The 25,311-nt window shown below is 39.7% G+C and overlaps 1 protein-coding gene and 1 long non-coding RNA gene across 3 annotated transcripts; both read right to left on the minus strand.

Annotated features, from left to right (window-relative positions):
- Positions 1-7,099: 7,099 nt before the first annotated feature.
- LOC121987719 lies at positions 7,100-9,184 on the minus strand. 2 transcript variants are annotated; one of them, XR_006113706.1, is made up of 4 exons: positions 8,966-9,184; positions 8,671-8,856; positions 8,135-8,303; positions 7,100-7,320 (listed from the first exon to the last, which is right to left on the minus strand). It is a non-coding gene; the product is annotated as an uncharacterized LOC121987719 (long non-coding RNA). The 2 variants fall into 2 exon arrangements; XR_006113707.1 differs by having other exon boundaries at positions 7,250-7,320; positions 8,125-8,303.
- A 3,960-nt stretch (positions 9,185-13,144) lies between these two features.
- On the minus strand, positions 13,145-14,668 carry LOC121986902 (UPF0481 protein At3g47200-like). Its single transcript, XM_042540830.1, has one exon. It carries the CDS (start codon positions 14,666-14,668, stop codon positions 13,145-13,147), a length of 1,524 nt encoding a protein of 507 aa, XP_042396764.1.
- Between the last annotated feature and the right edge of the window lie 10,643 nt (positions 14,669-25,311).

Raw genomic sequence — 25,311 nt, forward strand, 5'->3', positions numbered from 1 at the left:
CTGATTTAACTAAGAACATTATATCTGTTTCTTGTTTGGACAAGAAAGGTTTTTTGTTTATAATAAAGAACAAATGTTGTTCCGTCTATTTAAACGAAATGTTCTATTGTAGTGCACCTCTGATAAACGGACTCTATATTCTAGACCTTGAGAGCCCTATCTATAACATAAATACCAAGAGGTTCAAGTCAAATGACATGAATCAAACCTACCTCTGGCACTGTCGCTTAGGTCATATAAATGACAAGCGCTTATCCCAGCTCCATAAGGATGGTTTGCTGGACTCATTTGATTTTGAATCATATGAGATATGCGAGCATGCCTACGAGTCAAGATGACCAAGACTCCCTTTAGTGGGCACAGCGAGAGAGCGACTGATTTGTTAGGACTTATACATAGTGATGTATGTGGCCCTTTCAATGTCGCTGCTAGAGGTGGTTATAGGTTACTTCATCACATTTACTGATGACTTCAGTAGATATGATTATGTGTACTTGATGACACATAAGTCTGAATCCTTTGAAAAGTTCAAAGAATTCAAGAATGAAGTACAGAACTAGCTTGGCAAGAGTATTAAGATACTTCGATCCGATCGAGGTGGAGAATACCTTAGCCATGAGTTCCGTGACTATCTAGCTGAGTGTCGGATTCTATCCCAACTCACTCCTCCTGGAACACCACAGTGGAATGGTATATCCGAAAGGAGGAATCGTACCTTATTAGATATGGTACGATCTATGATGAGTCACACAGATCTTCCGACATACCTTTGGGGCTATGCTTTAGACACGGCAGCTTTTATACTCAATCGAGCTCCATCCAAGGCCGTGATAAAGACACCATATAGGATATGGACTGGAGAGATGCCCAGGTGTCTTTCATGAGGATTTGGGGTTGTGAGACTTACGTTCGACGTCAAGTCTCAGACAAATTAGGACCCAAATCCGACAAGTGCTTTTTCATTGGATATCCCAAGGAAACTAAGGGATATTACTTCTACATTCCGGTCAACACAGGTAGTATGTGGCAAAGACTGGGGTCTTTCTAGAAAGGGACTTTGTTTCTAAAAAGACTAGTGGGAGCGCGTTCGATCTTGAAGAAGTTCAAGATGCGAACAATAGCACTGATGCCTCGATGGAAATTGAACTGGAACCACAAAGTGTTGTGAATGATGTTGTTCCACAAGGTGTTGAGGAACAACAATCAGTTCAAGTAGACATACCTCTTCGCAGGTCTGATAGGGTACGTCGTCAGCCTGAGAGATACTCATTTCTCTTGTCTGACCATGATGACATTGTGCTCATAGAGGATGAGCCTACCACCTATCAGGAAGCTGTGATGAGACCAGATTCCGAGAAATGGCTAGAAGCCATGAGATCCGAGATGGAATCCATATACACCAATCAAGTATGGACTTTGGTTGATCCACCTGAAGGGGTAAAACTCATTGGGTGTAAGTGGGTCTTTAAGAGAAAGACTGACATGGATGGACTTATCTATAAGGGTCGCTTAGTAGCTAAAGGTTTCAAGCAGATTCATGGTATTGACTATGATGAAACCTTTTCTCCAATAGCGATGTTTAAGTCCATTCGGATCATGCTTGCTATTGCAGCCTACCATGACTATGAGATATGGTAGATGGATGTTAAAATCGTGTTTCTGAATGGAAACCTACTCGAGGATGTGTACATGACACAACCTAAGGGTTTTGTAGATCCACAGCATACTAGCAGAGTATGCAAGCTGCATAGGTCCATTTATGGACTAAAGCAAGCTTCTTGGAGCTGGAATCTTCGATTCGATGATGTAATCAAATAGTTTGGTTTCATCAAGAACGAAGATGAGCCTTGTGTCTACAAGAATGTTGTAGGGGATATAGTTATTTTCCTCATATTGTATGTGGATGACATACTACTCATTAGGAAGGACATCCCTATGCTTCAGTCTGTCAAGACATGGCTAGGGAGTTGCTTCTCAATGAAGGACTTAGGTGAGGCATCCCGCATTCTAGGGATACAGATCTATAGAGATAGATCTAAGAGATTGCTTGGCCTAAGTCAGAATACATACATTGACAAGGTACTCCTTCAGTTTGCCATGCAGAAGTCCAAGAAGGGATTTCTACCGATGTCACATGGCGTGAGTCTTTCGAAGACTCAAGGTCCCTCTTCTAGAGAGGAGAGAGACCGCATGGATCAGATCCCTTATGCCTCAGCCATAGGATCGATCATGTACGCCATGCTATGTACTCGACCTGATGTCTCGTATGCTTTGAGCATGACGAGCAGATACCAGTCAGATCCAGGTGAAAGTTACTGGATAGCGGTCAAGAATATTCTTAAGTACTTAAGAAGGACTAAAGAATATTTCTTGATATATGGAGGCAATGATGAGCTAGCTGTAAAGGGTTACGATGACTCATTCGACCGGGATGACTATAGATCGCAATCGGGGTTCATATTTTGCATTAATGGTGGTGATGTCATTGGAAGAGTTGAGCGAGGATCTGATGGCGATTCTACAACAGAGTACATTCTTTGCATCGAGGCGACAAGGCGGTTGGATCATAGTTCATCACTGAACTTGGGGTGGTTCCTAGCATTGCTGACCCCATTGAGCTCTATTGTGACAACAATGGAGCTATAGCACAGGCGAAGGAACCTCGCTCACACCAACGGACCAAACACATACTATGGCGCTTCCATCTCATTCGAGAGGTCATCGAGAGAGAAGATGTGAAGATTTGCATAGTACCTACAGAGGCTAACATCGCCGATCCCTTGACCAAGGCTTTGGCACAGAGGAAGCATGATGGTCACACTAGGTCATTGGGGCTTAGAGCCTACACTGATTGACACTAGTGCTAGTGGGAGATTGTTAGCTAGAGCCCTAGAGTCAATCATTTGATGATTGTATTTTGGACTTGTTGTATCATATTCTATATAAATAAAGGCATTTGATTTTTGGTTATTATACTTACTTGTATTGGTGCCAAATAAACTAAGTATAATAACGTCCTTGAGTAGACGGTTCTCACCTATATCAATCGGTTAGTTGAACCGATAGTGAGATGATATAGGGAATACTACTCTTAATCATTCCTAGTCGAGTATTAACATTCAGGGACAATATTAATGCAATAAGACTAGCATGTAGGTCAACTCGATGACTTGATCTCACAAGTCATGGATATAGAGATATCAAGTTGACACATGGGTATGCATTGGAGAATGTATACTGAATGACCCGCCATGAGAAAGTATCATGGATCGTTATATGAGTGTCATATACTTTCTCATGTGGCTATTAGTATGACTACTCGTCCTTAGACCTGAAGTCACCATGGTTCCCTACATAAGGAGTTATGTACTTTGGTTTCGTCAAACGTCACCCGTAACTGGGTGGACTATAAAGGTGATTACTGGGTATGTAATGAATTATGCAGAGGGATGTAAGTGATGTAGATAGGATCTATCCCTCCTATATGACGGGAGAGACATCGGTATTCTTGATAGAGTGAGACCACGAAGTCCATGGTCATGCACAAATGAGTCAATATGGGATATTGAGCTCATTTGATTTAGTGAGTCTACTTGGAGTTCAAGATTTAGATTAATTAGAGGATGACACGGTCTATGCCTCGTATTGATCAATCTAGATGTCTAGGATAGAAGGACACTTGTCATATATTGTGAGGAGTCACAATTAGTAGTCACAAGGTGATGTTGGATCTCAACATTCTTGTAACTTGGGTAGTAATGATGTATTGCTAGATACCGCTCATTACTTATGCTTCTAAATGAGTTTAGGGGCATTGTCAACGTTACAAGAACCTATTGGGTCACACAAAGAGAACAAGTGGATGAAGATTAGGTTCATATGATGAACCAAGAGGATTAGATTCATTTGATGAATCAAATTGGATTAAGAGTAATTCTAATTGGGCTAATTGAGTTGGACTCAAGTTGATTCATGTGTTCAATGAGTCTAATTTAGATTATGACTCATTGAATCAATTTAATTAAATGAATTAGATTCATTATATTAAATTGGCTTGAATTAAATGGTTGGATTAGATCAACCATGAGAGAGATTGAGTCAAGTTTGACTTGACTTGAGAGGAAGAGGAAAAGTTAAATTTGACTTGACTATATGCCACATCATTTGTGATTTGGCAAGATGTGGACCAATAATGATGCTCCACATCATCATGGTGTGCCACCTCATGGAGGTTACAAGCCTCCATTCCATTTAATGTGGCCGGCCACATTAAATGAGTGGGAGTTACTCATGTGGCCGGCCACTCAAGAGGTGGAAAGGGAATGAATTTTTGATTAATGTGTGCATTCATTCCATCTTCCTCCTTGGCTCTCTTCTAGCTCTCTCTTCTTCCTTCTTCTCTAAGGTTGCCGTGGGCTTCATGCAAGTGAGAAAAAGGTGAGTGAGTTGAGTTCCAAGAAAATAGGGTGAAGTGAAGGTCACAAAGGAGGGTACCTAGAGGAGTATATGAGATTCCTTTTACTTTCTCTCCTTTCTCCCTTTCAAATCCTACCCGAGAGCCCTAGAAAGTGCTAGCACACTTAGGGTGCTCTCTTCTCCATCCTTGAGTGTTAGAGAACACATCTTGTTCGTGTGGATATCACTAGAGAGTTGTCTACGTTGACAACTTCGAGATCCGACGTACCTTGGACTTGCGGGATTGCGAAGGGCACGCATCAAAGGTATAAAATGTTTTTCCTTTGTAGATCTACTGTAGATCATAGTTTGAAACTCGTACTCGTATTTTTGAAATCTATCCTTCGCACGAGATCCAGTGGCATGGGTGATTCAGGATTTCCGCGACGCGAAAAAGTGGTTTTCGCGGCCCGAAAAACCCAACACACTGAGCTAGCAACAAAATGCTCAGGAAAAGAAGATACACTTGGATTTACCTTTTTCGGCTCAGTGCACTCCCGAGCGAAGTGACCATTCTTGCCACAGTTAAAACAAGATAACTAGTTTTTAAGTTTCTTTCCTATCTTCTTGATGGGGTCTTGTCCCACAATAACAGCTTCCTTCTTATTTCCCTTTCCTTTCTTGAATCATTTCTTTTTCATGGATCCAAATGATCCAATAGAACTGACAGCCACATAGGCTTGTCCAGAAATCCTTGCGGATCCATTTCTCTTCGCCTCCAATTCTACATGGCGTGAGACGCTAGTGAAAGTCTTCATACTTTCACTCTGAGTTAAGATATGCTTCATGGTCTTCCAAGAATCTGGAAGGGAACGAATAACTGTTTGAATCTGTCGTTCATCGGTCAACTCATGACCAACAGTTTTAAACTCCTGAATCATGTTTGGCATCTCCCTAAGATGTTGAATCATTGATACATTCGGACACTTCTTGTAGCTGTTAAACTTTATTGTTAGTTGTCGAAGCTTGCTCATACTTACTCCACTGTATTTTTCTTTAAGAGCTACCCAAACTGCATGAGCCGAAAGATACGACTCATACTCAAAAGCTAGGTTGACCACCATTGAACTAATCAATATGCCCTTTGCAGTGGAGTTCTTTTTCTTTCATGCCTTATAGGCATTAAGATCTCATCTGTGTTGTGTAGTGGAACCATCTATAGGTTCTACCATAACCTGATTTACAGCCTCCAGAACTTCTTGTTCCTCAAGTACATACTATATCCTGAGGTGTCAGATCTTATAATTATCCCCATTAAATTTTTCACCCTTGTCGAGTTCAGCTATAATGTTTTTGGTTGTCATAATCTATCATAAATAAATATATTATTTAGTATTCAGTGTAATTCATATGCATGCAATTTATGATTGACTCAATATTAATTTGAGTTGGTTTACAAAATCAAGTGACGACAATGTTTTCACTCGCTTAAGTCTGCTATCATCCTAGGATTCTCTGTCAATGAACACATCAAAGCTCAGATCCTATAACTGTCTAGGACTGGAAACTCTTTTCGCTTAAGTTTCCAAAATAGATCATCAAGCCATTCAACGTGCTCGTCGACTCCATAAGTAGAGTTATACTCTATCTCCTGAATTTCCTCCTTAAGTTGATTTTGTCGCACTTCGTAATGAGTCAATGTGGTAATCGTCTGTGTCATCTGAAAATTTTAAATTAAATAAGTCAGTACAAAACTGACTAACTAGTACAAAACTGGCTTAATTCAATTTACACAAGCATAGTACCAATATAATAAATCAAGAAAAATAAATTTTCTCGATTTTCAAGAGTCCAAGTCGACAGACCCATTGGATCAGTTGATTACGAATTCATATCCTAAGCTTGGTCTATTATCCACAATTAGAACTAATCTAATTGGATAGGGATCTTTGTACCTATATTCTGTTACTATTTGATCTAAGTCTATTTCAATCAATTTCAAACTTATTGATCAAACTTAGGTCCATTTGATCAAACCAATGTCCATTGGTTTAAGTTTGACTAATTAGAACAAATCTAATCATTTAATTATATTGAGTCACTACAAGAAAAAAGCCTAACAACAACGGTTTTTCACCGTTGTCGTAGCCTCTTTCAGACTGTTGTTAAAGGTCGTGTTGTTAAAAGGGGTGTCCAAAGACAACAGTTTTTAACCGTTGTCTTTGAAGGCAAAGACAACAGTTTTACAACGGTGAAAAACCGTTGTCTTTTCCTTCAAAGACAACAGTTTTTCACCGTTGTCTTTGAGCGTCTACCTTTAATAACAGGGTCTTCAACAACAGTTTTAAACTATCTACGACAACGGTGAAAAATCGTTGTCTTTTTTAGATAAAAAATAAAAAAATTAATACACAATTTTCCAATATTATAATCATTCAAAATACTAAATTTCAAAATAAAATTTAATATACAATTTTCTAACATTCAAAAATAATATCTATAACATTCTGAATAAATTTCATAAGCAACCAACAAAATTTCATAAGCAACCAACAAAATGATAACACTATTAAAACAAAGGTAGAACAATATAACACGAGATTTTCTAATCTATTTTGACTGTTGAACTTTTGCTCCTAATCTGTTTCAAGGACCGCAGCGCTGCTACGATACTCTTCATGTATAAGCTCTGCAATATATTTAATCTCCTCCAACTCCGGAACCCTCCATTTTGTCCGTCGCATTCTGCTGAAATTGACAGGTTGTTGCTGGGGAAGAGGTGGTCGAGCATAGCCACACACTCCTTCACGAGTTTGTATAGGGGATCAGTTGTAAAGAATGGCTGCTGCAGCACCTTTTCGATGAAGGGTTACCTGATAAGTGCTCCTGTTCTCTTGTCATACTTCTTCAGTATTTTCACTAGACCTGAATTCATCACAACAAGAATAATAAACCATCTAAATGAGTGCACAAATTTAAAAAAAAAAAAAAGAACCAGAAGAAAGGACAGAACAGTTAATCAATAACACTCAGATAATTGTAAATTATAATTAGGCTCTGATCATGACTATGCTAACATGAGTTCCTTTGTTAACAAATTGAGAAATAATGGTTTGGAGAAATTAACAAACAAGACATGTAATATCTAAAACAAATGGGAGAGTTTGATACCTAAATAAAATCTACCTTGTTCAGTCAATGTAAAATCAGTTAAACTGCATTGGTAGTAGGCAAATAACATAAAATTTTCTGTTGTGGAAGTTATAATGAGAGTGGATTGATTGTTTCACCAATGACAAGAGAAATATTACTGTGTGATTTGAAGAAGAAATCCAAACATCTATTCTGCTGAATGCTAATTTATCATAACCTAGCAAAACAAATTTACCAAGCTACTCCAACGCCCTTCTTAATCAATCTGATCAATTAGTAAACATGATTGTAGAATAAAACCCATAAATTACCTCTGAAACGAAAGTGCTAAGTTTATACTGGACTGAATGTAATCCATACACCATATGGATTGTTTGCAATGAAAATTACAAGCTCCAAAAAAAAAAAAGGTTTGGAACATAAAGGGATATCAATCCATCACAACTTAGATTGTTTGGAGGATCCACAGAAGTGTATTAATTTACATGTTAGAATACTGAAAATAAGCTACAGTGAAATCTTTAATGTGTACCATGGACTACATAAGAATAGATCAAGAAAAAATTGAATTCTTACGGAAACCTACCCGTGTAGTTAATTACGTGATCTTCTCCTTAGCCTTTACTTTCCTTTGAACATTCTTCCTTGATAGTGGTCTTCAAAATTATATTAATTGTCAAGATGCATGCTATAAAACTGTTCAAACAATCACTTAGATAAAGCATAAACAATCACTTTGTTTGTGCTTCAAGATCCTACAAAGATTGAATTGCACATGGCAAAGATGTCGTCAGCCTGCAAACTTCTCGCTTAAATCAATTTCCAAACATGAAATACTAGTAGCGATATTGAACTATTTTTCTAGTTGTCAGTCTTTCTTGCAAGGGATGCAGTTTAATTTTCATTGACAAATAACATGTTGCATAAATACTTGACTAGCTGTAATATGAGTATGAAGTACTCGGGGATTAACTGTTGGAGTTATCTTTCAAATGTTGAATTAATGGAGAAGGACCTAACCTATCATAGTTTTCAAATAAAGCATCTCAATAACCTGGGAAATGATGGGATAAAATGATTATCACGGCAATTTATATTAAACAAAAAGAGATTCCTACTTACATTGCAGGATAAGCCTATGAGTTTTTTGAATTAGATGATGATGCAGATTGACTGCCTTTTGTTTCCTTGACATTCTCTTTCATATCAGGACAATCTTCATTTTTTGGGTTCAAGGTACTTGAATCCATCTTCTGGACCTCCTCTTTTGTGTATATAAAAAGCTGACGGACCATAGCACAAAATTCCCTGTAAAAAATTATACACCACCAGTTGTCAACATATCCAATTTATACATAGAAAATGGAAGATATATATACATAAGAGAAGAACATTAGGAATGTAGAAGCATGCTTACTGCCAAGGGTCATCTCCAACAAGCATCATATCATCCTCATTATCAGTAAATACAATCATCCAATTTTTATTTGGAGCCATCAATTCTCCTTTGAATTCAAATAGCTGATCTAACTCCTCGATCAATTGGTCATAACCATCAAACTTTGTCAAGTCAACAGATCTTCCAAGTGCAACACCCTGCTTATGAACCTGATATCAATATGGAAACAGAATCATCTTCTCCAATAAAAAAGAGGTACATTCTATAGCATAACATTCTTGATCTACTAAGGGACTGAATGGAGATGGACACTACACATTAAGTCAAATCTGAAAATGTGATTTAAAATCATTGGATCTTGCATATACACCAAAATTCAAAAAGCAAAGGAACTAGAAAGATATTAATTAGTCAGAAGCGAAGAACTAAATGGATGTTACTGCAAAAGGGAGAAATCGTTTGATTTTAATGGAAGTTATCAGTTCTAGCATAGGCAGCATAAAGGCTGTTGAAGAGTCACAGAGAAGTGGAGGGGATCGTCTTCGCCGTCGGCGGAGGAGGCGTCAGGGTGCTTCTCGGTGAGGGCGCGGTGGGGGAGTTGCGGCTGGCGGTTGAGAAGGCGGCATATGTTTTTTGGCCGGACGGATTTGTAATAAATGATCACACAACCAAACTCAACATCCCAAACAATGTATACAATCAAGTCCACACAAATCTAGCACTAAAAACAACTTACCCTCGAGCCATATCTGATATCTCTCTCGGAGGGCTCGGGAGGTTATTGTGGCGGTGAGCTGAGATAGAGGAATAGGGCAATGCCAACACTAGAGTAAAGATCGGTTAGAGCAAACCTGGTTCGATCGTCGAAGCTGCGATGTGTAGAGAGGCGCCACAGGAGGTTAGATCTAGGGTTCAAACCCCTCTTAACCGAAGATCCACCAATGCAGGGTCGGCGACTCTAGGAGAAGAGAAATCTCCGGATGGACTCCAATGATCAGTGGAGAAGAGCCTTAGCCGGCGGTGGACGCTTGATGCTAGCGCGATCGATTTCCTCGTGGCTCCGGCGTCGGGGAAGAGTTAGGGCTCGGCGACGGCAGCTATGGCGTTGATCGGAGCAAGGCACGACTAAATGAGCTTCAGCCGGCGTTGAGTAACTCTTGGCTGGTGGTTATGTATGCGGGGAGAAAAAGTATCGCGGCGTCGATAGGCGTCGAGGATCAGCGTCGGGTTGGGAAGGAGGGGAAAGGGGAATCGGCAGTGGTGACCTAGCCTCACGCGAACAAAAAAACTCTTTATTCGTGAGTTTTTTTTCGTGAAGTTAAAAAAAACTATTACTTTTTTGGGATTCAACAACATTCAATAGACAACAGTTTAATAAAACTGTTGTATATTATCATGTAAGCAACGCTAAAAGACAACAGTTTTTTAAAACCGTTGTCTTTGACATACATTAGATAACAATTTTTTAAAAATCGTTGTCTTTGACATACATTAGACAACAGTTTTTTAAAAACTGTTGTCATTTAAAAAAAATTATGGTGAACAATAACGATTTTCAATAAAACCGTTGTTAAATGGTAAAAAGACAACAGTTTCTCGAAAAAATGTTGTCTATTAGGTATGGTTAAATCTAAAATTTCTTGTAGTGAGTCCAAGCCCAATTAATTAATCTAAATTAATTCGGGTTTGAATTAAATTGGTTTAATTAAATCAATGATTTAATCAAAACTTGGTTAAGAGGACAAAAATGAGGACAAAAATGATCTGGTCCATTAATTAAACTCATTTGACAATTAATTACTGAATGTAAAAATAATACTATATATATATATATATATATATATATATATATATATATATATATATATATATATATATATATATATAGTCTTGATATTGTGCGCGACGTGCACAGTATGTGACTGTGCGTGTCGCGCACAATATCAGCGCTTTTTATTTTTTTTTAGTTTTTTGAATTTTAAAAATTCAATATTTCCTTATTTAAAATTTAATATATAGATATATCCCCTAAACACATTACAATACTCAATAAATACTTAAATTAATTTTATTTTAATTTTTTTTTTAAACCAAACACTATAACCTAATTAGAAAGCCTAAACCCTATAGATAAAATCTAAAAAAAAAAATAGCTTTAACACTATACCCAAAGCCTGAACCCTATAAATAAAATCGTAAAGAAATTTTTTAATTATTTTTTAATTTAAAAATAAAACAAAAAAAAACAAAAAAACGTTGATACTGTGCGCGACGCGCACAGTCGCGCACTGTGCACGTCGCGCACAGTATCAAAACTGTATATATATATATATATTCATTTCAAATGCATAGAGTAATTTTTTATAATGAAATGATTTTTTATTTGATTTTCTAAAATCAAACTTTTTCTCGTATACTGTGCTTCATGTTCGTCCATTTTCTTCACCGTACGTTGCACATCGCACGTCGCACGTCAACCATGATGGGCGCGGCCGTTGGCCATGCCAGCCTCTTGCCATCCTATAGGGAAGGTTACTGGTCCTTTCTAGCATTGGAATCCAGTCATTTTTAGCCCGACGAGGTCACATGCGCCTGATTTGCCCATCCCAGCCACCAGCGCATCACCAGCTAGGCGAGATGCCATCGCTAGCCATGGAATGTCGTTGTTGGCATATACTTTGCTACCCGAGCCTGGCTCAGGTGGAAATCACGAAATCGTCCCGATTTTCCATCCTGAGCAGTGCGCTGCCAAGCAACAACACTAACGTTGGCGAATGACTCGATCGCCGATCTGCAACCCCGTCGTAGGTTTCCCTGTGACCTTATTGTCGGCAACCATTGGAGAAAAACTCCGTTCCCTCAAAGCCTACGGCGTCAGCCATTTGGGCAGATCGTGACATGGATGCGATCTTACCATGTGTTGACAGCAAGCAACATACTACGATGGAAACTGATAGCGATTTTAAATAGAAGATTTGTTATGCATTTAGAACTAACTTATACTCTAACATCATTGTTGATATTCTAAATGTATGAATTAAAATGTAAGCTGTAAACACTTACAGCAATCTCTGTAATCGGTGACGGCAAAACTTGTTGTCGGAAGAGCGATCATATGATCGGAAAGCTCTCCACAATTTCACGAATCAAATCTTATTGCCACGGATCTTCTTCCTCTCTCGTTGTCTCTTTTTAAACCTTCATTCATCTCCCATGAATGATCCTTGGACACATCCCTTATAAAGGGAAATAACCCAGAGGTATAATGAACTTTTACATTAAAAATAATAGAAAATATGGGCACGTTCCCACATTTCCATTTCCTACCTAAAGACCGTGGTAATTTCAGGGTTGATCCAACTAATAGATCAATAGGATTGGAGTGGGAACTTGGGGGTTACTGAACCATATCAAATCACTTGTATCACTTAATTTTTTTTTATTAACCTTTTTTTTGTGCATGTTAACGTTGATCAATGTATTTTTGAAAATCCATATTCACCTTTTCTTTAGCGTATCCCATGGATGTTATAAGTGATATCATAGTTTGGACACACCGAATAGACTTAACCACCTTCCAAACATTCAATTTCTTTAGTCTAAATACTTGGTATCAAAGAGGGTTAATCTATACTTAGTCAAGGGAGTCCGGGCTTAATCATTTTAGGAAAATTATGTCTAAGAACCATGATTACTTTATGAAAATTCATGGAGACTTGTCTTGGGAATCTATCTTGACACACTGGCTTAGGAAACTTTGTCCAAGTTACTAAGTCGATTTAAATCAATCTTAGAAGAGAGTTTGGAAGGCCATTAGGTTTACTTGTTTTAGGAAGCTTTTGTTCAAAGACTATGACTACTCATATTTGAGAATCTATGAAGACGCACTTATATGACTGTAACTAAATTTGAATCTAACTAAGGATTAAAGCACCTTAACCACACATTAGAGAGTGAAGCTAAATAGATGTTTTTTTTCGTCTTCAATCTCCAAGATAAAATTAATCCAAATTAGACTAAGAATATAGGAGAGTTTTGTATGCATACAAATTTTCATCAAGCATACGCAACTCGAGATGCATATTAAAGATTCAACAACTTCAACACAACTACAATCAGACACAGACATAAACACACATAAACAGAAATAGAGAGATAATATAATTTTGCGGCAGAGAGCGCAGTATGATGTTGTTGCTACGGCGGGTTAACGTAACTGAGGATTGCCAGCACCGTCTGCAACATGGTGAGAATAAAGAGAAAGATTGCCGCAACAACCGAGATGCCCGTCCAAGGGTTGCCGAAGTAAATGTGGTTCAACGTCGCTCTCCACTTGTTTGCCCTCTTCTCGCAGTGCTTGGGAATGTCCTCGAACACTCTCCAGAGATGGCCGTTCTTAGGCTCCACCACCACCTTCAAACAGAGCCGGTTGAAGAGCCTGGCCACGGACTTGTTGCTGCCCATGGTGCTCACCAAAATGTCCGCTTCCCGGAGTATCGCGACGTCTGCGGCCGTGTCGATCAGGCAATCGATGAGGAAGGTGAAGTCAGTGACGTGCGTGCCCCGGTCCGGGTACAGCTGCTCGAACGCAATCAGGTTACGCAGGATAGCGTTGGACACATTGTACGCCCGGATCCGGGGGATCTCCAGTCGACCATTGCGGAACGTCACGTCCAGGAAGCTGTCCGTCTGCTTCTTCCGTTTGATCTCGATGCCGGCGTCCTTGAGCTCCCGGGCGCAGGGGATCGTTGACGGCGTTAGCGGCGTAAATATTGCGTCCTCGATTTGGTCCTGCTCACAACAGTCAAAGCAAGAATTGCGCTTGAATGATGGCAGAAATGAGGCTCGACGGCGAGGGCCTCCTTTCTCGCCTCCACCAAAATAGCCCTTTTCCCCGGAGAGATCGAGCTTGCGAGTAGGTGACTTTGTACGGGGCCTCGACTCCGTTGGTGGGTGTATGCAGGCATGCAAAAGATGGAGGATGTGACGAGACTTCCGGACCGGCGCTTCCAATTTCTCGGGCAACTTCTTCGTTCTTCCCGGCAAGAAATCGCCGCCGAAAAATTGGAGAGCAAGCGGTTTCAGGGAGTTGGCTGCTCTCGCGGGATCCACAAAGCTGAGCAAATCCCTGATGAGAAACAGAGGAAGCTGATTCTCCAGCAGCAGCATGTCAAGCCTCACAAAGTATTCTGTCCACGACGAGGCAAGGATTGGATCGTACTCCCTATTACCTATGCTATCGTTGACATCGTCGTCGTCGATGATGACTCCCGGCCTTTTAGTAGGAGCGTCCTTTCGGTCATATAGTCTGAGGAGGAACTCGACGACGAAGCAACCGTCGTGCAGCATCATGTCGACGAACTTGTCGCTGTCCATTTTGAAAACCTCAGAGTAGGCGCTCCGCACCCGAAGTTCTTCCTTCTTGATGTAATTTCGGCACTCGTCCTTGCTCTTCGGGGGGTTCGTCCGCCGGAGAAAGCTGTGAAGGTATTGCGGCTTAACTTTCTCCATGGCTTGCAGGCGAGGCACGCCGCGGTGGTAAGGACCCAAGGAGATGAGGTTGGGCTCGTAGGCCCCGGGGTCGGCTTCCCGGATGATTTCCGGGACTCGGAAGATGGTCGGCTTCTCTGTGCGCCATGGATTCAAGTCTGCTTCTTCCTCCTCCCGATCCATGGTTGAGCTTTGAGGCGTCGCAGCAGCTTCTTGATTCCAAGAATTCATTTCTGAGGGGTAAATGAAAGAAACCCTATAAATTTTATAAATTTTGTTGTCAGCAATAATTGCATGGGGTAAAATTATTCGCCTATGTGTTGGCGTTGAGACGGATTGGCGGGGATATTGGAGACGAGCGTATTCGTCTTTTACCATAATTGATAACATCTAAACGAACCAAGCTCAAGCCAAGTTCGAACCAAGCTTAAAGCAAGTTTGAATTGAGAGTTTGATAACATCTAAATGAACCAAGCTCAAACCAAATTTCAAACAAACTCAAACTCATAAAAAATAAATCAAACCAAGTTTGAACACTAATTTCAAAAACTTAGTTCATTTTAAGCTCGGCTCGACTTGATTACCTTATCAAATAACTTTGAACATCTCAAATCTCAGCTCGACTCGGTCCGACTCGGCTCGACTCGATTTATTTACAGCCCTTTCTATGAAAAGTCGAACAGCTGGACAAACAAAATCCTATGAAATAAATCTTTTTTAAAAAACCAAAAAACAAAACCCTAAAAAATTAATCTGCAACAGCAGTTGAACTTGAAAATATTTGGAAATAGTTGGACTGGGAGGGATGAATGCGGAGATAAAGCCATATAAATATAGGCAAAGCCAGCTCAAAAGACAGGTGAGAACTGATTGAAAGGAAAACATTGTTTTCTATTTGTTTTTTTCCCATTGTGGCAGAGAAATTGCCTGTCAATGATTTTTAAGAGAAATAATAATTTATCAAAGAGTGCATCGTCACATAGTACTTTTCACTAAAGAAAACGGTGCATATGTTTATTTTTTAAATCCTTCCCCCACTTAAGTTTGTTTAGAGAATTCATTATTACAATAATTGTTGTTAGTTGAGACTGCCTCATCAGATCTCTGGTCTATTGAAAACAGATGCATATTTTCAATCAATTAGTTACATTAAAAACGATCACAAAAACTTCAAATTTATGCAAAACGAACACCTTCGCACTATTGTTGCCAACTCATTTATATAATTTTTTTTCTGGAGGGAGAGGTCGGGATTTTGAGTTTTATAAAATCATTAAATATTTTTTTACCAAACGTACTTAATGATCATAAATTTTTTAAAATATTTTTCATCAAAATATTTAATAATCACAAAGGCTTCAATTTAAGTCGAATAGCATTATTGTACTTAAATTCCCTTAAATTTGTTCATGGTTATTTTTTTTTTCAAATTTTGAAACCTTAAATTTGTTCATGGTTTCTTAGATTGAAACCTTATAATACCAAGCATTATAAGGGTATCAATCACTTTTTGTTTACCAAAGCTCTTTAATGACTACCATTTGATTGGCTAGTCGATTATAAGAGATTAGATGTGTTTCTAATCAATTGGTCATTATGGTGCATACTAACTGTAAGTATATGGTTATCATTAAATAGTAAAAATATCATCCTCTAGGGCCGTATTGTTGAGTACCAGTTTAAGTGTATAGGTAAGTCAATCAATTGAAGTTTGAATAGGTCAAACTAACTAGATACTAAGCAACTGGAAACCCTACTAGGTTAGTTGGATCAGATACTAGGCAAAGGTGAAAGATTTGGCAGATCAAGAACATCAGGCAAGAAAAACTAGATGAGTCAGTGGACTGGATATCTAGCAAGTCGATGGGTTGGCAAGGATAAAACATTGGAGGAAGCCCTAGGGTCAAGGATCAAACGCTAAGCAAAAGTCAAAATAGGTTTGGAGGACTAGACGTTTGACATCAAGTAAATTATTTTGAATGGAGTTGTTCTTCTGGAAAGAAGAACCTATAAGAGTGAATTCCCTTTAAGGGAACAATAGGTGTCAGTTTGATTAAGGATTTCATTGGAAATCTTTAGTCGACATCGAACAGTTGAATATTGACAAAACTTATATTTCTTATATTATATTTGTTGTGCTAACACTATGGTGTAGGAACCTAAAATCGGGAAGATGGTCCCAGTCAATTGACTCCAAGCGACCGGCCCAATTCCAGGCGACTGGATCTCCAATTGACCGAACATCCAAGTGCCCAGAAGGTTCAAACTCAGACAAGTGTGTAATGATGTGGCTTAATCTAATTGGTCTATGGCATGTTAAATCTAGGCACCCAGAAAGGCTTCAACTGTCTGGATCAGGATAAGCTGTGCCAAAACAAGTCAGATAAGCTATTTGCCGAGGGCTAGGCACTCAGCATCTAGGCATCCGAAAAGGTTCTAGGCGGACAAGCATAAGTCAAGGTTGAAGAAGTCAGATAGAGTTTCATCCAGAACGTGTCACGTCAGCAGTCCAGGTGTTTGGAAGGAACCTAGATGCCCGAAGATGGATAAATTGTGACACAATTGGATTAGATGAGGTCAAGCTAAGGGGTGCTTGGGGCTAGTCTAGGCTCTTGGAAATATATATAAAAGCCCTACAAACAGAGGCTTTGGATAGACTTTTTGATCAACTTCCTACACTTGTATCGTTCCAAAAATGCTAAAGTTGTGTCGGGATGCCACTGTTGGTGCAATATCCTTTGGGTCAGGTTGACAAAGTTGACTAAGTTTGAGTTAGCTTAAGCTTGAGTCTTGATGTTTGAGTTTCGATGTTTGACAATATATGGAGATTGTATGAGCAATCGTCCGATTGGGGAGATTATTGGAGCAATTCCCATCTGGTCAAAGTTTGACCAGTCTGATGTCAAGAAGAGTCAAGTAGGTCAAAGGGTTGATCGGATACTTGACTGGGAAAGTCCTAACTGGAGGTTAGGCAAGGGGAAGTTTTGATGAGTGAAGCGGGGCAGTTGGAAATGCTGGTGAGTGAAGTCCGGTGAAAGACCTAGTGAGTGAAGCTAGGCAGTTGGAAAATTCTGATGAGTGAAGTCAGGTGAAAGACATAGTGAGTTAAACTAGGCAGGTGAAAGTCCCGGTAAGTGAAGCCGGGCAGTGGAAAAATCCTAGTGAGTGAAGCTAGGTGAAAGCCCTAGTGAGTGAAGCTAAGCAGATGGAAAGTTCTGGTGAGTGAAGTCAGACAGATGAAAATTCCTAGTGAGTGAAGCTAAGCAGATGGAAAGACCTGGTGAGTGAAGCCAAGCACGTGGAAATTTAGGTGGGTTATGGTTGACCGGACACCTGGTGTTGGGAAGTCCAAGTAGGTCAAAGGAGTGACCGGATACTTGGCACAAGGAAATCTATACGGGTCAAGGGTGACATGACATCTGATGGAAGGAAGTCCAAGTGAGTTATGGAGGATTAGACACTTGGCACGAGACGGTAAGTCCAAGTGGATCAAGGTTGACCCGACATTGGCACGAGGTGAAAAGTCCAAGTGGGTCAAAGGATTAATTGGACACTTGGCACTAGATGATAAGTCCAAGTGGGGTCAAGGTTGACCGGACACTTGACATGAGAAGAAAAGTCCAAGTGGGTCAAAGGACTAACCGGACACTTGGTGAAGAAGTCCTATCAGGTCAAGGTTGACCGGATGTTGGCACGAGGACTCCCAACAGGTCATGGTTTATCGGATGTTAGGTTTGGGAGCCCTAGACTTGACTTGGGCAAGCTGGAGTTGGTCAATTTGAACAAGTGATCAAATTGGACCAAGCCCAATCGATCAGCTGATCATTTGGGCACAGTGTTGTGATAAACAGCAACCCAATCAATCGATCGATCGATTGGGAGCTTATATTGCAAGCACAGAAGCCTTCACAAACGATCAGTCGATTGATTGGGTACCGCTAATCGATCGGCCGATCGATTGGCAGCTGGAAATCACGCGCCACGCAATAAAGGCTGAATCAATCGGGTGATCGATTCAAGCCTTTCCAGCAAAGCACAGAGGCACTATGAATTGATCGACCGATCGATTCAAGCCTCACCAATTGATTAGGATACGACTGTTGCGCAGAATGCAGATTTTGGACGACCGAGATTGCTGGGATCTAACGTGGCAATCGATTGGGAGGAGCCCTAATCGATTGGAAGCCCTAGAAGTGCAGATATAAAGGCGACGAAGCATCCAAACGCTGTAACCCTTCTTCTGAAGCTCATGCGATCTTCTCTGACACTCACCGCCAGTTCTCAGAAGCTCTTGGGGATAAGTGTTGTTGCACTTCCAAGGTTCAAGAAACATTCTTCAACAACAAGGTCAAGAAAAATAGAGGTTTTTCTTTTGTATACTTGTATTTCCTTCTTGCATGTGTTGTATCTTGTTGTGTGTCTTGTACGAGGTTTCTCCACCTCTGGTAGTTACCGAGAAGGAGTATTTTTCATAGTGGAGAGCATGTCGTGTGTGGATCCTTGGATTAGTCACCTTTTCTTGAGGTGGATACCAAGTAAATCCCTTGTGTTAGCATTGTGAGAGTTACTTGAGTGTTTTTCCGCTACAACAACATCATCAAAGCAAGCAACCGAAGTGCGACGAGCTATTCACCCCCCTCCCCGCCTCTCACCCCCTCTAGCCACAAATCAATCCTAACAAGTGGTATCAGAGCAAAGTCGCTCTTCACCGGAATCATCGCTAGAAAGGGCAACAAGCTAGAGGGAGAAGTTGAAGCAAGTTCATCAAAGTCAAAGACTTCAAAAGAGCTCAACTTCAAATGGAATTCCGAAATGGACTCAGATTCGACACGAGGGTGCCTCCACCATTCACATCGATGAGCTTCGATTCTTGGAAATCAAGGATCAAAAATTTATTCATGATGGAGATAGAGCAATGGTTTGTTTTCATAGAAGACTTTAAAGCTCCAAAAGATTCAAAGGGCAAAATTTTCAAGAAAAGCAAATTGAGCAAGGAGAAAATTCAAGGGTGCGAGGCGAATGACAAGGTAACCAAATTATTGGTTAGTCTATTGCCAAGCACAATCATTTGCAAAGTTGGAGAATACAAGAATGCAAATGAACTATGGAGCAAATTGGCTAAGCTTCATGAAGAACCCTCCACTGCACCAAACCAAGAGAAATCTAAAGAGAGAGACTCATTGGAGTAAGACCAAGAGAAAGAGGACTCCAAAGTTGAGAGATACTCAATTTCCGAAGAGGAAGCCTAAGAAGCTTCATCCTCAAAGGATTGCAACCAAAAGAGCAAAGAGGGAGCATACTCTTTGTTTCATGTGCAAGAGGATGAAGATGAAGAGGCATCCATCTCTAGGATTGAGGGGGAGCGTCATTCATTGACACCGGAGAAAGAAGAAGCTTCTACTTCTGGGTCAAATGGAGAAGAAGATAGTGCCGCCTCTACAAGTCAAGAAAAATCAAGTGGAGGATCATGTGTCATCTCTACAAGAAAAGGTATAACAATTTCAATTATTAATAATAAAAATCATATTATTTGCTTTGAGTGTAGGAAACATTGACACTATAAGAGTAAGTGCCCCAAATTAACCAAGAAGAAGGACCAAGTGGCACCTAAGGACAAGGAGAAGCCCAAAGAGACCACCCCCTAGAGCAAAGAGCACATAGTTGTTGGAGTAATCTGAGTACCCTAGGTTTTGATGTTTGGGAAAAGGTTTAAGTTAGGTTTATTGTTGTATTTGATATGCATTGTGAGTGTGCAGGATACAAGTACAACAAGGAAAGTCCAAGTGTGATCTTAACAAAGGAGGAAAGTCCAAGGATGAGTCTTGGCGGTGTAAGTCCAAGTATGTAGTCTTGGCAACGTAAGTCCAAGTGTGACTTGGCAATGGATGAAGTCTCGGAGGTGAGGAGCCTCTTGGCAAAGGAAGATTCTACAATAAGGACAAGGCCGAAGGAAGCTCCAGAAGGCAAGACGTGAAGGATGGGGAGACATCCAAGAGACGCGAGGCTGATGAAGGAGGCTAGAAGGCTAGGTCTAGGTTGGTCGGGCGAAGACGAGTGTTGAGTGATTGTACTCGGGGCAAAATCCTGTGGTTTTAGAGTTACTGTAGCAGTACTATAACGACACTGTAGCAGTATTGTAACAACCGACTGGTACACTATAGCAGTTGATTAGTACACTGTAGCAGTCGACTGGTAGTCGACTGTTGGGTAACGGTCGGCTTCACTTAAAGGACCAGTCGACTGGTGCATACACTAGTCGACTGGTGGTGGCAAAACACTTGGTGTTTTCTTCCCGAACTCTATTTAATAGAGCTTGGGGTGCTTGGGCATGGTTGGCGAAATAGAGGTGATTAACCCCTATTAGTAGTCTTCTAAAGCCTCTAAGCTCTTCTTGTGATCTAAGAGTGTTTGGATCAAGGTTGTAGTGAGGTTTCTCCATCGAGAAGGAGGTTTGAGCTAGCCAGAGGTTTCTAGGGAGTCATTCACCGACGGATTGGGATCACCCACCTTATGGACAGTCGCGGAGTAGGAGCCCTAATCTCCGAACCACGTAAATGCCTTGTCTTACGGTTTGTTTTGGTTTATTGTCTTTCCTTATTTCTTATAGGGTTTAGCTTTCTTCTTGTTAGTTTGTATTTTATTTTCCGCTGTGTACTAACAAGTGTAGGAAGTGACGATTTGGGTGAGACGCTATTCACCCCCCCTCTAGCGGACGTCAAGATCCCAACAATAGTGTGCTTCTTGTGCAATTAAAGAGGACATTACCGAAGTCAATGTTCAAAGGGGAAGAAACCGGTTAAAGTCAAGGGAGGAAGCTCAAGTCAAGGAGGAGCTCTCAAGAGCAAACCCAAGGTATCATTTATTGAGTCTATCCCTTTAAGTAATGATAAAAAGCATGTTAGTTCTAATTTATATCATTTTAATGCTATTTATCATGAAAATAAGAAGTATGATAGAATTATAAAAAATTATGTAGCCTATCATGCTAAAACCACTCAATCTAAGGCTAGAAAAATAGATAACAAATTGAGAAATAACTCTACAGATTTTATATATAGGCCTAAAAACAAAAATGCTCATAGGAATCAAGAAAAACCAAAATCTAAGGATTTAAGGTTGGAAAATCAAGCCTTAAGGTCAAGGCTTGATAAATTAGAAAATACCCTAAAGAAAATGAAAATATTTTTAAGTGTCAAAATAAGCAAAACCTAGGTTTAGATAAACAAGAGTTATCCTATGGCCATAGAGATTTGGGATACAAACCTAAGGTTAATAAGGATGTGTCTTCATACAATAGGATTCCATATAGTCACCAAGAAGGTCACAAGGGAAGCTATCCCTAGAGGTGACTTAGAGGAAGTGACCAAGGCTTCAAAGAAGCCTAAGAAGGTTATTAGGAAGGTATTTAAGGAAGTCATCCCTAGTGAGTACCTAAAGCATCCAAGGAGCATCAATAGGTTTTTGATTCCGAGAAGTATATTCTCTACACCCTAGATGGGTTTAGAGAGTGTCAACTCCAAATGGGAAGAGTGGTTAACCCAACCTTGATAAAGTTGACACTTGGAGGTATTTTCAAGATTTTTGTTAACCTTTGAAAATGAAAAGGATAGATCGATTACTCTTTATAAGAGTAAAATGTGCTAAAATTTGAGGAATTGAACTTAATTTTAATTGGCATAAATAGAAAAAGTAAAAAAGAAATGCCAAGTTGGGTTTTGGCATTTTCTTAAGAAATATGGGCAATCTAGGATTAGATTTTAATTTAGCAAGGATTAATGATACTTAGATAGGTTATCTAGGTATATTTTATTTATGCTAATTGCCATGATTGTTTGTCCATTATATGTCATGACATCATATGTTGCATTCATGTTTATTATGAAAAACAAACAAAAATATCATGTCATGTCATACATACATCATGTAGCATTAGTATATTTTCTTTTGAAAAACATTTTTTTATGCATGCCATAATTCATCATGTATCGTTTTAATTTCTTTGTAAATAAGGACAATGTCATTTACTAACAAGTGACATCCTAGGTGGATGTTCAAAATCTCTAAAATGTCTAGATAGATATACATGATCCTTAGTTTAGGGCAAAATCAAAATCCACATCTCACAAAGACTATAAGGTAACTTGTATGTGTGTTAGTGCACATTAGATACAAGTGAGATGTTAGGATGATGAACAAGACTCAAGATGTGGATTTAGTGAATCTATTTGAGTTTTGATTTTATTAAAACACATAGTTATATGTACTTCAATCATTGGGAAAGATAATGTACAAGTCATGTGCATTGAGCCCAAAGAATATGGTTAGAAATTGATTTTGAAAATTATTTTAAATATACTTTGGAAAACCTTGGTGAAGGATATCTTTTGATAATAATCATCATTAAAAAGTTAGACACAAACTAGAAGAAAACATTAAAGTTTTCAAGAGTTTTCAACTTTGTGTCAGTCTTTGAAAATAAGGTGTATTTTCTTAGAAAACTATTTTTCCATGATAGTATATACCCTAAATAATATCTATAAGAGTTTTCATGATTTTTATAATTTTATAGAATTTTTAGGATATTTCTGAATTTCACTAAAATTCACTTTCATAAAATCAAAGCTTCAATCGATCACCCGATCGATTGGAGTGTCTCAATCGATCGGGCGATCGATTGAGATAGGGTTTTCTTGTGAGCATAGGCTCACGGAATTGATCAGCCGATCGATTCACTCATGCCTGGATCTATCGGACAATTGATTTAGAGGCATTTTCAATGAACAGAAGCTCGTTGAATTGATTAGTGGATCGATTGAGCAAGCGACAATCAATTGAGTCCCGACCCAATCGATTGAAAAAGCCGATTTTGGTTGGAAAAGCTTGATTTCATCACTTTAAGATACTTTTAGTCCCTTTAACCACTTCTAACCCACCCCTTAGAATATATTTATATACATTTAAGGGTAGTTTTCATAATGAAAATAAAGAGTAATGGTTAAAGAACACTAGATTGAAGTTAGGTTGAGGTTTGCATTCAAATATTGATACTTAAACCTCAAAACTTCAAGTTCTTGGGTTTTCTAAAGGTTTAGGGACTCCAAATCATTGTTGGTGCAATGACAAAAGCTTGGAGCATGTCATTAGGGAGAGTTACTCTTTAAGGACATGAAAATTAATTTTTTTAAACACCTTGGAAGGTGGTTAACCTTCTTTAGAGTAAATGCTCAAGGTTGAGCATTGAAAAATAATGGAGAGTGGATATCTTCGTTGTTAAGTTGTGAATGCTCAAAGATGAGCATTATGAAGTGGATTAATACTCAAGGATGAGCATTGGCTACAATGAAGGGTATGAGACCTTCATTGTTGGAATGATGAATGCTCTAGGATGAGCATTGTGAAGAGGTTTAATATTCAAGGGTGAGCATTGGATATAATGAAGGGTATGAGGCCTTCATTGTGGTGTTATGACCAACATGGTAGGTTGTGAACAACGTTGAGTAACTCTTCAGGGGGAGAGTTTTTTATATTTGCCAATAGGGGGAGAATGTAGAGTTTAAGTTAGGCCTCCATTGCCCTCTAGGAAAGTTTAGGGTAGAATGTAAGGTCTAAATTATGCCTCCATTATCCAAAGGGGGAGTTTGCCTTCTAGGAAAGGGAGAGAATAAAGAAAATCCTCATTCATGCATTGGAATGAAGAAAAAGTTGAGGCTATGAGATTAGCCTAACTTAAAGATATTGTCAAACATCAAAAAGGGAGAGATTGTTGGTGCAATATCTCTTAGGTCAGGTTGACCAGGTTGACTAAGTTTGAGTTGGCTCAAGCTTCAGTTTTGATGTTTGAGTTTCGATGTTTGACAATATATGGAGATTGTTGGTGCAATATCCCCTGGGTCAAGGTTGACCTGGTTGACTAAGCTTGAGATGACTCAAGCTTGAGTCTTGATGTATGGGTTTCGATGTTTGACAATACATGGAGACTGATAATATATAGAGATTGCATGTGCAATCGTTCATTTGGGGAGATTATTTGGTACAATTTTTCTCTCATCAAGGTTGGCCAGTTAGATATGAAGAAGAGTCAAGTAGATCAAGACTGACTGGATACTCGACTGAGAAGTCTTGGTGAGTGAAGCCAGGCAGTTGAAAAATCCTGGTGAGTGAAGCCAGGTGAAAAGACCTAGTGAGTGAAGCTAGGCAGAGGAGAAGTCCTGGTGATTGAAGCCAGGCAGTTGGGAAATCTTGGTGAGTGAAGCCAGGTGAAAGACCTAGTGAGTGAAGCTAGGTAGTATGAAAATCCTAGTGAGAGAAGTTAAGTGAAAGTCCTGGTGAGTGAAGCCAGGAAGATGGGAAGTCCTAGTGAGTGAAGCTAGGCAGAAGGGAAGTCCTGGTGAGTGAAGCCAGACACATGAAAATCCAAGTGGGTCAAGGTTGACTGGACACCTGGTATTGAGAAATCCAAGTAGGTCAAAAGATTGACCGAATACTTGGCACGAGGAGAAAAGTCCAAGTGGGTCAAAGGGATTGACCGGACACTTGGTGAGGAAGTCTTAACAGGTCGAGGGTGATCGAATGCAAGGCATGATGACCCAACGGGTCATGGTTGATCAGATGTTGGGTTTTAGGGGCTTGGGACGTGATTAGGGCAAATCAAGATGATCCAATCGATCAACCGATCGATTGGCTCATGCCCAATCGATCGGTTGATCAATTGGGTGTGTCCCACGACAAACTCTCCTCCCAATCGATCAGTGGATCGATTGGAAAGCTGGGTTTGTCGCACAGAAGCCCTCCCAATCAATCACTCGATCGATCGGGCGATCAATTGGAGCGCTGGAAATAGCATGATAGCCTTGAATCGATCGATTGATCGATTC

This window comes from Zingiber officinale, chromosome 5B, assembly GCF_018446385.1.
Source record: "Zingiber officinale cultivar Zhangliang chromosome 5B, Zo_v1.1, whole genome shotgun sequence".
Classification (NCBI taxonomy): domain Eukaryota; kingdom Viridiplantae; phylum Streptophyta; class Magnoliopsida; order Zingiberales; family Zingiberaceae; genus Zingiber; species Zingiber officinale.